This window comes from Patagioenas fasciata, chromosome 1, assembly GCF_037038585.1.
Source record: "Patagioenas fasciata isolate bPatFas1 chromosome 1, bPatFas1.hap1, whole genome shotgun sequence".
In the NCBI taxonomy this organism is placed as follows: domain Eukaryota; kingdom Metazoa; phylum Chordata; class Aves; order Columbiformes; family Columbidae; genus Patagioenas; species Patagioenas fasciata.
Window position 1 is genome coordinate 26,891,096 of NC_092520.1, and position 14,912 is coordinate 26,906,007.

Here is a 14,912-nt window from a genome sequence, read left to right on the forward strand (position 1 = left end):
GAAATTACAGGGAGTTTACAGTGATTGTATCTCAGTTCATAGGTAGGTTATTTTCACCTACAAATCCCTCAGAGCTGCAGCCTTTGACCTCTGGCTGCATTCATCAGTGGTGATGTGACAGTGACAGAATATTTTGCTAGATTTTGAATGATTCCTGGAGTCCACAACTTCTGTCTGTAGAAATAATATGTACTGTGACTGAGGTTCTCTTCCTCATGCCACAGCCTTTCCTGTAGAAAGTATCACTGCATACTTTTTCTTTGTGCCCCAAGGGGAAAAAAACATTTTCAATTACTGTTGAACTGTTATTCCTGATAATGATATTCCATTATTCATTCGTATCTACTGAAAAACAGGACTTGAAGATCTATGTTGCAGGGCCATTGTTTCTTATAAACATTTTCCATTAAAAATCAAGAAGTCAGTTAAATATGCTCATTTTAGATTTTCATGATATTATAGTGTTTACCTTGGATGCAATGAGGAAAATATCCTTTGGAAAATTGCATTCTTGCTTTTCCCTTAAAAAAGTTCTAACCACCTAATAATTTCAGTCATTCAGCCTTGCAGTCTGATGACACTACTGTATGTCACCTTATGCCAAGGTGACCCTCGAGTACAATTTCTCTTTTTCCCAGGAGGACATACAGAATTTAAAAAAAAAAAAAAAAAGAGAGAGAGAGGAAAAAAGAGTATAAAGTTCTGAATTTAGTTGAATTGCATTTTTTTTTTTTCACTTTTCTGTCATGCACTTAAAGAAAAGAAAACCTCAAAAGGAGATGGGGTTCTCAACATCAACATTGCTGGGGAAATTAAAAAATATCTAAATCTCAAAATATACCTAATCTTTGATGATATACACAAATCATCTTTCTCTGTTTCTTCCCACATCCGTCCTTCCCTAGCAGTAAAGCACAGTTTTCAGTCCACATCTTCAGTTTCCAGACCAGAAAGATTCTTTTTTTGCAGTCTAGATTAAAGATTGGAAAAAGTAGGATTTATTAGGGTGCCTGCTTTCATCAGAGATAGGAAAGTCTTAATGTGTCTGTACAATGCAATGATAAGACCAGGTAGATTGACCTACCATGTACTATTGGATCCAAATTGAAATCCCTAAATCCATGGTTGGTAGTTCTCAGCTGTTTCAGAAAGACAGTAAAATACATGGATCTATTTTTAAAATTTTGATGACAAGAGATGTTAGGGTTTGGCAAGAAATACTGTAGATTCATCCTACATTTCCAAGAGCTATTGTTATATACAGTTCTAGCTACCCAAATTTTAAGAAAGAACTGTGAGCTACACAGGCACAGAAATGGGCACAGAAATACTACAATGGCTAATAAATGTCAAGCCCATCACTTCAAAGGAGTTTATATGAGTTTGGTTTGTTTAGCAGGGTCAAAAGGAAAGACTGAGAGGACTGATTTATTCTGTAAGTACATGGGTGGGAGAAACACAAGAGAGGGAGAAGACCTGAAGCTAAAGGACAGTGCTGACACAAGAATAAAGAGACAAGTTAGGCAGGAATAAATTCAGGCTGAAAATCATGATGTTTCTCTCCTTTAGAGTAGGAAAGGTCCGAAACATCCTTCCAAGCTGCACACCCAGATAACAATTTCATTGATTTATTAACAGGTTTATATGATGTGAGTGTCCACAATAAAGAAGACTAAATTCATTAAGCCACAGAAGTGTATCCAAGCTTCCATTCTAATGCGTATCTTTCAGAAACCCATGCAATATTGGTTAACTACTCAGATAGTTTCCTTCTTAATTTGTTTTAATGTTTAACTATTTTTCCAGTTAGGAAACTTCATTTTATTGCTAGGTTGAAATGTGTGCAGCCATTTACCCATTGGACCTCACTGTGCCATTAGCTGCAAGATAAATTTCTTGGTTATCGGAGATCTTTTACGCCAGTGACCCCCAGCTGCCGTGGTTAATTCACTGCTTTGCTACCTCTGCAGTGAAGAAAGAAAACACTTTAAATACTGTGCAGCCTCCTGTCTTATTCTCTGTATCAGCTGTATGACCCTCCTTTATGCTCATTTTTGTAAATGTGGTCTACCATGGCAAGGTAGCTCTTGACTCCTGTTTACTGTTCTAGGGTGTTGCATTGAAAATTAACGTTGAGGATGTTTTCCTTTCTGGCTCCATAAATCCTCCTTTGTCTCATGGCCATCCAGAATAGAATCTCCTCTCCAGTGAGCAGCTCTTGTCCTTGTCCAGGGGCACCAACCTTCCACCTGACTGAATTAAAAATAAATAAAATAAATAAGACACATTTTGCTACCTTTTCTCTTAACTAGGCAATGCAGAGAATGTTATATAATGACTTTCTTCATTATGCAGTTGCCCATAAATCTTTCTATCAGTTTTATATAGAATCAAACCCTACCAGCAAAGTTTGTATATTATACTGCAAGTAATGTTATTGGCTAGTATTCAATCAAGAATCAATTCCCAGCTCCTAATTGAACACTCTAATTTGCAATGTCCTGATATGTAGCTCATAGCAGATACTTTTCTATGAACAAAAAATTGTAAGATCTGTTACTGAACCAGCTTTTGTGCCATCCATGTTGTCCACAGTCAGTTCCATACAAAACAGGTTTATATCAAAACATTGTATTACTAAGACAAATATATTGAAAAAATACATAGAGGCCATTTTAACAGCTTTATCAGCTGTACATGTCATCCTGTCAAAAATAGATGCGAAGCTTGCTTGACAAGACTCCCATTCAAGTACTGACTGGCATTAATGAGATTTTTGCTTCCAATTCTTTGTTGACAGAACTGTGGATTAACCATTTTGTTATTTTGCATAGGATTGATGTTACAATAATTAATCTGTAGTTTCCTAGGTTGTTACTTTTGTCCTTTTTAATTCTCTGAACTACACTGGCAGAGCTCCAGTCCTTTGGAATTTCCCAGTTTTGTATATTTCATTTGTACAAAGTACAAATGAAATCTGTGTTCTCTAGCAAGTTGCTAATTTTTTGTTACTGATTAACTCTCTTTGCCTGGGAAAGCAATATTGAATACTGAACAATTCCTTACTGCCTGTAGGAGTTTCACTATTAAGATGTCAGTATGTGTTATTATTAGAAGCAATAGAAATGTTGCTGTTTGTCATATAAACACTCCACAATTTCCTACTTGTTTGAACCCAAAATAAAATACGTTTCATTCCTGAATATTAAAAAAAATAATAATATTTGGGGATTAGTCTATCCTACTCTTTAATAAATTGTGATAAAAATGCCCTGGGTATCTGTAGTGATATACATAAAATTATGTATAGCCAGAACCATCTTTAGGTAAAATTTTAATCTATAAACATTTTATGTGTCTCTGAATCACTAATGTCTATGCAACAGTAGTATCCTTCTAGTACAGTGCTGTTCCTCCTCTCTTTTCCTACCCCCAGTTTCATGGAACAAATCATGATCATTAATACAGGAACATGCCCAACTCATGCTACTGTTTAGGTTCCTAGCAGAAGTGTAGAAAAAGATACGTTCAATAGCAGACCTTTACATTACAGCTGCTTTTAATACCACCATACTTTGTGTTCTTTATCTGAAATACACATTTTCAGTATTTTAAGGTCATAAAGCAGCGATGTATTGTTATCATTTGTGTATTGTAAACAACATGCAGTCCATAATTTAACCAAAGAAGTTTGCTTTTTCTTAATGCATTAATTAACATGTTGGGAAGCTGTGCTTATGAAACTTTATGATATCTGAATGTATTTTGTTCCGAAACCTACGTATGAGATATTTAAACACACTGCACGTCTCTTTGATGCTTACTGATTTAAGGCGAATTACAGCAAAGTTCTTTTGTTGATGAACCGGGTCTGATTTGGTGTTCCTTTGTTTTTTCCTTTTTTGTTTGTTTGTTTTTCTTCTTGTGTGTTTTAAACAGGTGATTATCCAGCTCCTCGAGCTGTTCTAACTGGTCATGACCATGAAGTTGTCTGCGTGTCGGTCTGTGCAGAGCTGGGACTCGTTATCAGCGGTGCTAAAGGTCAGAAATGGTTTTATAATTTAAGTCTTAACAATTTTAGAGCCTTTTTAGCAGTACTTCTCAGTCTTTCCTCTAGTCACATAGACATTAATTATCCAAAGTCTCCTCTACTAAGATGTGTTGCAACTCTAGGGGAATCTGCAGCAGCTTACTCTGAACATTATTACTTACTATCTGTACTTTAGACACAAATTAAGTTGATCATTCCTTCCAGCCATCAGCCTGTGCTACTATTCCCCTCAGATCTGGAAAAATAGTTGATAAAAATTCATACAATAATGACATTTACTGATTTTTAAGAAACCTGTTGATAGAGATGTATTTAGGGGAGGGTCAGCTCCAAGTTCTCTGCCCTGATCTTGATTGGGTGGCAATTTGTAGGATTGACTTCAGCCTCCTTGGCAAGGCAAGCAGGCTCAATTTTCTTGGGTTTGGATTTGTGGATGGTATTTCATCCAGTAGTATTTTTTATAGTGGATTCCAAATAATGAGGAGTTTGCAGGTTTGTTGTTACCTCTCTTCTAATAAATTCTTGGAGCCATCTGTTCACACTTTCTCCCTGTTACTTATCTATGGGATCCAGAGTATCCAACAATTCCTAATATAATGTTCAAAATACCTTTTCAAAACTGCAGCCATCTCCTGTATAACTGGTAATAAAGCACCACCTCAATGAGTGTTTGCTTCATCTTTTCTTATTCTGTTTCACCTGCATTTGTTCCATTTTATTTTTTCTGCCCACTTTCTCCTTTTTCCCCTTAATACCATGCCCACTTTTTTTCCCCCACTACCCTCGCTCGTTCAACTTCTTTTCTTGATTTGGCAAACCACATGTCTTTTTCTGGTTTTCCTATTTGCCTCCCCCTCCTCCACCTTCTCTCTCACTTTCTTTTGTGATACAATATCTCTTCTGCCTTCTTATTTCCTTTCTTTATATTAGCCTTGTCCTTAAGGTTCTTCTTCCTTATAAATCTTCCTTTCTTATTTCCACTCCACTCCTATATCCACATCCAGCTACTTGCTTTCTCTGTCTACAGCACTGCCTATTTTATACATGCACATGAATATCCTTGTACTCCTTTTTAAAAACATTGCTGCTTCAGAGGGTAGGAGGGATGCAATGCTCATGCTGTCTGCTTTTCCGCACAGCTGAGCTCCTGGGTTATTGCTGAAGCTCAACATTTATTTTCAAAGCTGAGTGTGAAACTTTTGAGTAAAGGCATTTTTTAACAGGAAACCCTAGTGGGTCATTTACTCTCATAATAACATACTACATAACAGGCTTAGGCAAAGTCAATACATTTATGAAAATAATGTACAGTGATGCTGAACCTGAAGTTTTTTCTTGCAGCACTGCTATTTCTTATCTTTTAAGGCAGCTTTATACACACTACCATCATAGTGTACCCTTTCCAACTATCCTTTTGCAAATTTCCACTTATTGGAATAACTACTTCATTAAACTTGTGATGCTTTGGTAACATATCTCTTTAGAGATAAAGGTTGCCAGAGGACCAAAGACTTTTGCATCAAATCCCAAATATGTTTCTAATTGATCAAGAACAATAGAGGATCAGTCTATCTCTTGAGTTACTCTTCCCATATTCTTCCTCTTCAAAGTCAGGATGAAAACCATATATAAATGCAGAGAGAAAAATCCCTTTTTTGGTTGCTGTTTTCCGTAAGATGCATATTTTAAAGCTGCTGCTTCAGTTTCTCTCCCTTCCAGTCCCTTTCCAGTATCATTTCATGGCAGTGCTGTGTTGCTCCGCTGTCCTGCTCCCGGACTGTGGCACTGCGACAACACACGCAGCACACCAGAGAACCTGCTCAGGCGGGGAGACAGCACATATAGGACTCCTCTGAGAAAAATCCCATGCATCAGGCTGATGTTTGCATGTTCTTGTCCAACAATCCCAAAAGAAGACCAGTCAGTCTGTATGTCTTTACAGTAGCATCCTAAATCAGAGGATTTGCTTTGCCTTTTCCTCTCCGTGACCAGTCAGCTGAACCAAGGTAGTGGCAGTTTGTCAGTGTGCTTAAATATGAAGGTATTACACTTTCCTTTTGAAAAACCTAACTTCGTAATTATTCTAAAGGTAGAGGCTTCCCTTCTTACAACATTCTGGCACTTTTGTATTTCCAAAGCTGAGACTCAACTATTTGAGAAAATAAATTAATTCCATTGCAGTCATATCCCATGGATGCAGTCCCGCTTCAGGTCTCTCTGTGTAAGGCTTTATGCAAGGAAACATGAATAAAAACCTGTACCAGAGCACTCGCAGATGAGTGCACCGATGCTGTGATTCGTTCTACCTGGGCAAACCCAGCTGCTATGTGAATTTCAGAGAAGTTAAAAGGGCTTAACGTGAGGTGGCTGAGGCTGCCAGTATGAATTTACTTGCAGGATCATAAGCCAGTTGTATAAGGAAAAGTTTACTGTGCTGTCCAGGAGTATCCTGTGATTCATAAAAGAAAACATTTAGTATTTCCCATGTCTCATTACGTTTATCACAGAAGAGACTCTTTTCCTTAGTAGGAATACTGATCTCACTTTCAAAAGAACTTTTCTCATACATTTTGAAATGGAAATAGCCTAGTTTTGCATCTTAAAATGTACATTCTGTATTTCATAGCTGTTTTTTTCTTTCATCAGCAGTAATACAAAGACATTAAAATCTCATATTAAAATCTCTCTGGAGTAAATGCAGTTATAGCGTAGTCTCCTAAATTCCAGATATCATAGTAACTCTGTTGGCTGTCAGATGAAGCCCATTGTTGAAACAATTCAGGACTGAAATCTATGTATGTAATGCATTCATTGGGGGAGAGGACCTACAGGAACTGCCATTGTCTATAGGAGAAATATGCAGTGATATGATTATATGCCCACTGGGAATTGTTCCTTCTAGTTACTGATAGGGCCCCATCTGTTTAATGTGAATGGGCAGGCTAAAGAGAGCTCATCTTGTTGGAGGAAAGGAGTAAGACTGAGGCTTCTGAATGCTTGGAAAGAGGAAAGAATATTTGAGAAGATAGAGCAATGGAAACTCCTACCAGCTTCAGTAAATAATAAACTACCACTTTTAGGCATGTTGTTTCTATTTTCTTAATATGTTAGCCCTTGCATTTCTTTTTCTGTTGTGTATTTTAAATTCTTGAAGCAAACATTGCAACTTACTATATCTGTGCAGGACTGATGTGATATAAATGTGGATTATGCATTGCTTTTGTGCATAGCATATATAGTTTGTATAAGCAGTAAATGTATTATATATTGTGTTTTCATGTACAGAAGGTCCTTGTCTGGTACACACAATTACTGGAGATTTGCTGAGAGCCCTGGAAGGAACAGAAAACTGCTTGTATCCTCGTTTAATTTCAGTATCTAGTGAAGGTCACTGCATCATCTACTATGAACGAGGACGGTTCAGCAATTTCAGCATTAATGGCAAACTCTTAGCTCAGATGGAGATCAATGATTCAACCAGGGTAAATCTAAATGCAAACAAACATTTGTTGTGCCTTGCCTTTATTAATTAAAATAAATTGAATTTATTTGTCATGTGGTTTAAAGGAAATCATGTATGTAAATTGCCACCTCCTGGTTAAGTCATATTCAAACACAGACCCTCTTGTCTCCGTCTCCAAATGCAAAAATGAGCTTGAGCTTTTCCAGAATAAATAAGAACAAATTGTTTATGATCCCACATGATTCCTGGAATTTTTGTTTGGAATTAAATTTCAGTGGGAAGTACGTCTTTAAAACAAAATGCTCTGAAAAGAGTCTATTCTTCATTTATTAGCCAAGACATGAATTCATGCCTTCAGGGCTCTGCTCTGTCACTAGCATTTGAAGCAGCATTAGGAATGTAGATCGCTGCTCTGCCTCAGGTGTTAGTGATGGCACCAAATATTGTAAGACAAACATAGAAATGTTATGTCCTGAACTCAAGTCTTTTTGGTTATATATTGTGTTTAAAACCACACAACTGTTTTATTTAAAATTTGGAGATCCAAAATTTTTTGGTTTATTTTCTGACTGGGGAGAAATAGGAGTGAGAACCTTTTTCGTCAAATTTAATATCTGTACAGCAAAAAAAAAAATGCATATAAGTTCATTACATTTTTGCAATATTGACCTGCTTCCATAAAAGCTCACTTTGTGTTTGGGTTTTGTCTTTTTCTGCTGAAGGCCATCCTCCTGAGCAGTGACGGGCAGAACCTGGTGACAGGCGGAGACAATGGCGTAGTAGAAGTGTGGCAGGCCTGTGACTTCAAGCAGCTCTATATTTACCCTGGCTGTGATGCTGGCATAAGAGCTATGGATCTGTCTCATGATCAGAGGTAAGTTCGTCATTAATATTTGTGTGTAAGTAATAACATTGTATAAAGTATACATCTCCATGAACTTTAAGGTATGAATTTATGGTATGCAACCATTAACAGGGTATGGTACAAAACCATTGCCCCAGGTGTTATCTTGTTGATTTGTCTGACTCAGCATTTTTCTGTTCCTTGAGTCTCATAACATTAAGGTGAGGTCTTAGAACATTGAAGTCAGAAAGCCAGAGACTCAGCTAGCAAAATATGAGTAAAATTACATTAACCTAAGAACATAGAAATAGTCAGATTAAATTGGAGTGCAGTAGTGCCTATTAACCAGTGCCTTAAAACCAATTACAAAAGTTTGTGGTACGTTTCTGATTTTCAGCTATGCAAAGCTTGAGAACTCCTTGGGGTTGCATCTAAACTATAATGTATAGTATTACTAGTGGATCTATCCATGCGGAGTGAGTGTGGTCCTTTCCTTTGACCATGAGCAATGGGGATGCAGCGTACAAGCCTAGATCTTTGCAGTCACTGCTGTGGCACTAAAATGCACACTGTCAATGTAAAGGTATATGAACCTGGTCCCTCAGTCTTCTATGTGTTGCATTTATGGAGGGTTATGAGAGCTTTTTACACCATGCATCAGTGTTGTATTTCTTATTAATATACAAACTTACGCAAAGAATTCATAGGACATTGGAAAAATCATACAGAATTCATTTCAATTTATTTTTCTTACACTTTTCAGCATTCCTGTGCTATGTACCCATTTTATAAAGCAACACAAACACCTATAAACAAAATGCGTACCTAATTTACTTATGTATGAGGAGATGATTGAAACAAGTGTTTTGTCTCAAACTTAGTCTAATAGAAATTTACTGGAAAAGACCTATTTGCTTCTGGAGCTTCGCCAGTTTATGCATACAGAACTATGCTCTGTTTGAAGAGATTTATTTACTCTGAAAAAAAAAAAAAATCAGCTAGCCTATTTTCTCTATCCCTTATTGTAACACCAGGCTGGGAAGCCCCAGCTGTGCAAAGTGCTTTAAGTACTGCTTAGCTTTAGTCACATAATTATGCAGAGAATGGCTTTTGTATGATTTGATAGAAGTGGTGATAGACATCTAATCCAATTTTAAAACTCAGCTTCCAGAATTAGAGGATATATGATAACTGGAAAATCACCTCAACTGTTGCTACCAGAATAATGTAAATATGGGGCTACATTTCAATATGAAGCTTTATAGGAGCACCAAGGTGTGATCAGCTTATGATTAAGGGATCAGTTTGGTTGTCTTTGTCTTCTGTCTGGGATATCCAGCCGATGCCAGCTGCAGCGCTAAGTGCAGAGCACTCCACAGGTCCTGTGTCACAGCTGCCACCCACCCTAGATGCATCAGCCATCCTGGAGCACCTCCAGTGGCACAAGGTGCCTAAAATTAGGCAACTGCATTCTAAAGTACCTGAATGAAGGTGTTTTGGCATAGGTGTCTTCAGTGAGCAACAGGAATAAGCTCCCATAATAACCATGGTGGTTTACTTGCTACAGCCTGTACAGTCTAGAGGACAATGAAGCTCATCCTAAAGCATATGCCCAGTGACTTGTAGAGGTTGGCCTCAGGTTGTGCTGAGGGTGCTGATCAGGGCCTAATTCAGTTGCCTATCCATAGCCAGTTAGTGCTGCTTGAGATGCCTCAGAGGTCTGAGGTATGTACCTGGGGTAGCACAAATGACAAAGGACCAAGTGAAGACACACACCCTTCTGGAGATGCAGCTGGAGGCAAGGCAGGATATACAAGAACACCACAAATGGCATAGATGCTTTTAGCTATGTGAAAGTGACTGAATGGATCTCTAGATTTCCTTTGACCATAATGGGAACATAGAAATCCGACACCTTCAGATGGTGCTGCAAAAAGTGCCTTTTTCTTGTAGCTTTTTTACTGTTTATGGTAAATTGTTGCTCAAGAAGGTAAAAGAGGATTAACAGGATCATCTTTTCTGTCTTTTTCAGAACTCTGATTACTGGCATGGCTTCTGGCAGCATCGTAGCTTTTAATATAGATTTTAACCGGTGGCATTATGAACATCAGAACAGATACTGAAGCAGAATGAAGAACTGAAAGCCCAGGTAAAGCTGAGAGCACAAGTGCTGCAATGAAAGGTGTAGTCTCTGGTGGAAAACCACGTCTGCATTGACCTCCGTTGTACATTCCATTACACCCAGCAATAGCTGTACATTGTAGTCAGCAACCATTTTACTTTGTGTGTTTTTTCACAACTGAACACCAGCTGCTGAAAAGCAAGCTTCTATCATGTAAATTATATGAATTAGGAGATGTTTTGGTAATTATTTCATATATCTTTGTTTATTGAGAAAAGGTAGTAGGATGCGCCACAAGAGACTTTTGAAAATTCTGAGGAACTTTGTGTCCAGTTGTTTCAATGTTTAGGCTTTGAACCTAACATGCATCCCATTTCCAGCCTCTTTTCAAGCTGAGATTAAAAAAATATGTTTGATACTTTGTACATCAGATGCACATCTTAACTTTAAAGGGGTACTTTTGTAAAAGTAAAACCTTGTATAAAGAACAAAACCGTTTCTTAATTTTATTGTGGAGTTACAACTTGCATGTACTTTAAACCTGATGTCTTGAAGGAACAGGTGCATTCACATAAATCAGACTGGAGATCTGCCTAAGGGTACAGCTTGTGTTAAAGGGTTGAATTTGGGAGCAAACAGTAATTTTGACATTTCCACCAACACATGTTTTTCACTTTTTGAATCTAAACTTTACCCCTTTTAAGTGGAGTTCTGCTCATGAAGCATTTGGATAAAAAGCCATCATTTGCCATATTTATACTTTATATATACAATAGCAACTGATTCCTCCCTTTAAATTCAAAGACTAGACAGAAAGGGAGCAAAGAGGGACATTCACTTTAGTGCTTTGTAAGGCTTAATGACTCCCAATACAGATAAAGTGCTATACTTCTGGATTATTAGCATTTGGCATACAAACCATGGGTGAGAGAGTCCCCAGTGATTTTTTTCCCTTATTTTTCCTCTGAGCAGCTTGGTTTATTTGACAACCTTAGCTTCATTGTAAAGCTGACTGAAGTTATTCTTTTCAGTTCTGAAAATCTCACCTGAAACCACTCAGACTAAGGCACTTCATGTTTTACAATACTGTAATGATAACTATCTGAATAATTTTCTGCACATTGTACTGATCAAATTACACACCCAGGGGTATATACATTTAATTCATGTTTCTTCTTTGTATATTTGGTGACTGTATTGTCATAGATGTACATATTGTGTCGGTAGGGCTATGAGGCATGTAACAGGAATGTAATTTTCTCAGAATTTACACTCGCAGTCATTTATTTAAAAAGATAATGGATTCTTTGTATTGGCACTTTGCACCAGAAACATATCATTATTTATTGATGTGATTACTTATTTGTTATCCACCTTGTATTAGTAAGTTTAGCACTGAATTCCTTCTTCATTGTTGTTTGTATTTATAAGGTTTGAAATCATGGGGATCAGTGTAATGATTAAGTTATTCATCACCCGTCTGTAAGCAATATCTTGAGTTTGTAGCTTAGAATTGGGAGACTATTGAACATCTGGAAGACAAGTTCATTTCATCTTGAGATCATGGTGGAATATTTTGGATATATAAATTCCTTAAGCTATTGTAACCATGTTTTATTGCAAAGATGTAAAATATGCCAGATGTGTGTGAGTTGGAAATCAAAACGAAAAATAAAATATGCAAAGAATTCAGTGATTGTTTTTTGTGTCAATGAACTCTTTATCAAAGCATTCACATTAGCATTAGGCAGAACCAATTATTTTAAGAATTCCTCTCATATACTATGTATATACCAAAAATTATGCATGCCTGGGTGGTTGTGTTTCGTGGGGTCTCAGGATTTAAAACAGAGGTTACAGAGTGTGTTTTGCAACTCTCGATTGTCAGTACATTAAGAGAAGCTACTAAAGATTCTTTGATCAGCAGAAGTGAAAAATCAAAGCCTTTAAGGGATATTTAAGATCCCTGTGTATAGGCAATAATCTTATATAATAGACCTCACAGAAAGCAAAGATCTGATGAGAACCATTTTGGATATCTCTCAATATCTGATAGGATGGAACTAACTTCATCTTATTTTAGGCATTGAACATTAGATATATGTACTCCCTGCGTAGCAGAACAAAGCAGGTGGGATAAATTGCCTTTTGGAAATGATGACGTCCCTACAAAGATTACAGCAACTAAGTGGAGATAGTAGCTATCTAAATGTCAGATATTTAAGGTAGCAATGAAAAGCAAAATACTTTCCTCATAATTAGAAAACTCCTGTTGGACTAAAAAGTGGAATAACAGTCAACACTTCAATTTGTTGCCTCACTCATTGCCTTTCCATTTAGAAGGATTGTTCTTTAAACAATTACCAAAATGAACTAAAGCAAATATTGGAAACCTTATTAGAATACAGCATACATTTCAGCAAATATGTATTTTTATCAGTCAGCTTTTGAGATGGGTAACCTGATTGTTTTGGGGCTGGAAGAGAGTGGAGGAGGAGAAGATATTGATATGTTAATACTGCCATGTGAAACAGCTTTATGGATATGCCACAGCCTCCATTTAATTAATAGTATACAAGTATCACCCCTCATTTCATTTTTGATTCATCAAATTGATTTTTAAAAATGCAGCATTGCGGTTAAGCAAAAAATGAGTATTACTATTATCTTAATTAACACTGTTGTTTGCTTGAAGTCTGTCAGCATTATGCAAAGTACAATTTAGTCACCAAAATTAGAAGTTTTTTGTGCACAGGCAAATTTTTTCCATGAGAAATTTATCACAGGTTAAAAAAATATATAATAATAATAATAATAAAAATAATAATAATAATAATAATAGCATTCATAGGTAGGGGTCACCAAGCAAGTAATAATAATAGTAATTATTACTAATAATAAGTTCCATTTTCATTATGGTTTTAGTTTCCACAAGGGCACAGGACAAGGAGAATGTACTAACAGGCTGGTATAGTCACATAAACCTGCTTGATATTAGTCTGTGTGGTGAAACATTACTTCTGCCTTTTATTGTCTATTTAATTTATCTTTTTTTAAGAAAAAAAAAAAAAGTTATGATTGTGCCAGAATATTTAAATTCACGTGTTGTTTCTGTTAATTTATGATAACTACATTAGTATACACCAAGCTGTTTCAGGGTCACTTAATGTAGAAATGTAGTATTTCCAGATCTCCAGCTTATGTCACAAGACTTTTCCAAAACTTCAGCTGACCTATTTCTGTCACACAATAAAGCTGGGCTGACTCACCTTTTTCCTGTGTAGAAATGAGAGTTACTAACCTCGGGGGGTCTCTGGGAGCTGCCTGAGGAAGATGAACCAGTTTTGACCAAAACAGTTAAAAGCCACCAATCTCTCAGCTAAGGGAGATGCAACACTAAGAATAAAGCTAGGTAACTAAAATATACCTGCAATGAAAATAACATGAAGCTGTTGAGTGTGTTCCTGCTAGTCAGTCCTAGGTTAGGAATTGGACTATAAGGTAATGCCATACTGGGAGGACAATGTGAGAGCTGAGAGGTTTATTCCTGGTTCAGATCCTACCACTGCTGAGGTTGCTGCTGCTTTCTCTACAAAAGCAACAATAAAAGAAAGGCTGCTGCACTTTACCCCAAGTAAACACTAGTTAGGCTCAATTTACTAGAAGAGCCTTGTTTAAATAATTTTTATGTTGATAGATGATCTCACGGGTTGTGCTTGTAGAGCTAAAAATGGTACCTGTGAACAGCAGTTGTGGCGAATGCTTGTTATAATATAGTGCATCGACCCTGCTGACAAGGAAGCAGGATATTTGAAGCAAGCCTTGTGCTGCCAGAGATAAAAGTGTTTGAAGCAGATGCAGGGAGTGAAGGGCTGACTTCTGATAACAGCAAGAGAACCACCTCCTGATACAAGTCGTCTGGTACACATAAATATTTTATTTGAAGACTTCTAGCTGGAGTTTATTCTCACATTTTCCAAATGTTTAATTGTGGATTTGTTTTATTTAGGCTTGTGTGTGTGTGTTACTTGCAAACACTAAAAGTGAATGGACTAAAACTTAGCTGGTATTTTAAGAAAGAAATTAGTACTGGAAATTGATATGTCTATGCAGTACAGTGCAGTTTATAGACTCTCTAACCCTGGTGATTAGTTTTGCAACATCTACAGTTAAGTTTCAAGATCTGCAACTGACAAGAAAAACAAATCTGGAAATTACTTTCTTGTAAAATTTATAAGCTGTGGCCATATAATTAGTTTACACAGAGATTTACTTAGATGAAAATCTGCCAAACAGCTGACTCAGTTTATGGGTCCCTCTGTGGTAACATCATGCCTAAAGAGCACTACAGCTCCACATCATTAGCTAGAAGTGAGTCCTCCCTCAGTTGCACCCTACTGGCACAAACAAGCACCTGGGTAACTAACATGGT

General features: G+C 36.9%; 1 protein-coding gene across 14 annotated transcripts in view; it reads left to right on the forward strand.

The window, feature by feature from the left end:
• Positions 1–12,172, forward strand: part of NBEA (neurobeachin) — a 480,010-nt gene extending 467,838 nt beyond the window's left edge. For all 14 annotated transcript variants that reach the window (XM_071804835.1, XM_071804807.1, XM_071804804.1 and 11 more), the window contains 4 exons: positions 3,940–4,041; positions 7,337–7,533; positions 8,237–8,388; positions 10,391–12,172. In XM_071804835.1, the coding sequence (XP_071660936.1) occupies positions 3,940–4,041; positions 7,337–7,533; positions 8,237–8,388; positions 10,391–10,481 (542 nt within the window). In that variant the 3' untranslated portion in view covers positions 10,482–12,172. The remainder of the gene's footprint in view (positions 1–3,939; positions 4,042–7,336; positions 7,534–8,236; positions 8,389–10,390) is intronic.
• The last annotated feature ends 2,740 nt before the right edge of the window (positions 12,173–14,912 follow it).